This window comes from Clupea harengus, chromosome 15 (genome assembly GCF_900700415.2).
Source record: "Clupea harengus chromosome 15, Ch_v2.0.2, whole genome shotgun sequence".
NCBI classification, from domain to species: domain Eukaryota; kingdom Metazoa; phylum Chordata; class Actinopteri; order Clupeiformes; family Clupeidae; genus Clupea; species Clupea harengus.
The window spans coordinates 20,815,375-20,817,874 of NC_045166.1; the positions used below are offsets into that span (position 1 = coordinate 20,815,375).

Sequence of the window (2,500 nt, forward strand, 5' to 3'; positions counted from 1 at the left end):
AGACAAACATACACACAAACACACCCGCCTGCATGCACACGCGCACACATGCTCGCAAACACACACACACACACACACACACACACACACTAATTCACACACATGCGGGGTATGAGGTTAACACTCGGGAGGGAAGCGCATTAGCTCTAGGTGGGGGCTCTATCACCACAGAAACAGTAGTCAGGGGAACAAAGGAATGAAATTGCATCATATACTGCACTTCAGGCAAGCCAACACACAACACAAACACACACACACACACACACACACACACACACACACACACACACACTTACACAGACATCATTCCTCTCACAATGGTAGTACAACTGAACACAATAGAACTTCAAAATATGCATTTTCTCCACATACTGGCCTTGGGCTGTCCGTCACCCAGCTTTTCTGCGTGAAAGGAGAGGGACGAGGAGGAGGAGGTGGAGGAGGACGACGAAGAGCCAGAGGAGGAAGGGGCGATGGGCTGGTCGCTGAAGAGGTTCTCACAGAGGAGGCTGCGACAGAGCTTCTTCAGGAAGCGCAGCACGTAGCCAACGCTGTTCACCACTGGCAGGCTCAACAGGTGCTGCTTACCGTCAAAGGTGGCTGTGGCAGCAAACACACACACACACACACACACACACACACAAACACACACACGCACACACACACACACATAAACACACACACACACAAGCACAAGCACACACATACACAGACACACACGCACACACACACACAGACACGTACATGTACACAACAAAACAACAAGCACATTTGTATCTGGGTTAGTGAGCAACTGTTGGTGTTTGTTTGTTTGTTTGTTTGAAAATGTGGACATTTGCAAAAGGCTACTAATGCATATGCATTAAGTGAATGGGTATGTGTGTATAGGTATGTGTGTGTGTGTGTGTGTGTGTGTGTGTGTGTGTGTGTCTGTGTGTGTGTGTGTGTGTGTGTGTGTGTGTGTGTATAAATCTGAGTTTTTCTCTTTTCCGTACCCCTGTGTGAGCAGGGTAAATATTGTCTTCTGCTGGTAAGCAGTGTGCATGTGTGTGTGGGTGTGTGTGTTTGTGTGTGTGTGCATGCGTAAGTGCGTGCGTGCGTGCGTGTTTGTGTGTGTGTGTGCATACGTGTGAGTGTGTGTGTGTGTGTGTGTGTGTATTTACCTGAGATCTTCTCTCCTCCGTACCCCTGTGTGAGCAGGGTAAATACTGTCTTCTGCTGGTAGGCAGTGTGCATGTGTGTGTGGGTGTGTGTGTTTGTGTGTGTGTGCATGCGTAAGTGCGTGCGTGCGTGTGTGTGTGTGTGTGTGTGCATACGTGAGAGTGTGTGTGTGTGTGAGTGTGTGTATTTACCTGAGATCTTCTCTCCTCCGTACCCCTGTGTGAGCAGGGTAAACACGGTCTTCTGCAGGTAGGCGCTGTCTATGCAGCCCTGGACCGCCTGCTGTAGCACCACCGAGGGTCGGGCCGGGCCTAGGTGGTCCGGCAGCTTCAGAACCTTCTGCCGATCCAGATTGGGTCCGGTGTTCACGTGCTTATTCACATAGATACACACTACAGAGAGACAGACAGAGAGAGAGAGAGATTTATTAAACATTATTACAGTGGGCTGTGTACAAATATACAACAGTTATGTCGGCTCAAACAATTTGTTCATTTCTGATTGTGGGATTCCATAATTGGGGATATTCTGGCACGACCCCACTCAGACTCTTCACCGCTAGGATCACTCCGTGTTTGATAGACTTTAATAGTAGAATTGTACGACGTCAACATTCCATTCTTTCAAAGCGAGAGAGCAGAATGGCAGGCAGCGATTTTTGAATGTTACATTTAACAGTTACTGAGTGAGGACAGGGACCAAATGAAGTGGGGGGAATGTACAAAGTAACATGTGATGTGAAGACAGTAGCCTCTCTGACTTAAACTGGCTGTAGGGTGACAATATGTGTTGCTTGGCAACGTTTGATGCTGAACACTCCGGGTGGAACTATTTATTTTGGAGCAGACAATGAATAATCAAAATCGAAATAGACGGTTTCATCAAAGTCAATTAGTTGGTAGTAGAACTGCTGTATGAAAGCACACACATAACATGTTAAAAGCAGAAATAGCAACAATCCAGAGAGAGAGAAAGGGAGAGTTTGGAAATAGGGAAATGGAAAAGAGGAAGAGAGAGAGAGAGAGAGGAGGGGGAGGGTGTCAGAAAAGATAGGAGAGGAGAAAGTAAAGAGTGCAGGGAAGAGAAGGATAGAGATCAAGTAGGAAAACGAAAAAAGAAAGAAGAACATTGAAGACATTGTAACCCTGGAACAAGAACTAAGAGCTGAAATCTGAGGGGAAATAAATATTTGAGTCAAACAAATATCCGCATGTGAACCCAACTAAAGCCACAGAGGAACTCTTAAACACATGTCAACAAACAAACACCCAGGCCTCGCCTGCTGCCTTGACCCCAGCTTGAACTTCCCTATTGGAGGAAAGGTCATGACCACTCCAGC

At 47.0% G+C, this 2,500-nt stretch overlaps 1 protein-coding gene across 5 annotated transcripts in view; it reads right to left on the bottom strand.

Annotated features, from left to right (window-relative positions):
* The window catches only part of scml4 (Scm polycomb group protein like 4), a 37,136-nt gene that overhangs the window by 5,571 nt on the left and 29,065 nt on the right, over positions 1–2,500 (bottom strand). For all 5 annotated transcript variants that reach the window (XM_031582219.2, XM_031582218.2, XM_031582217.2 and 2 more), the window contains 2 exons: positions 1,353–1,553; positions 373–600 (listed from right to left, as the gene is read on the bottom strand). In XM_031582219.2, the coding sequence (XP_031438079.1) occupies positions 373–600; positions 1,353–1,553 (429 nt within the window). The remainder of the gene's footprint in view (positions 1–372; positions 601–1,352; positions 1,554–2,500) is intronic.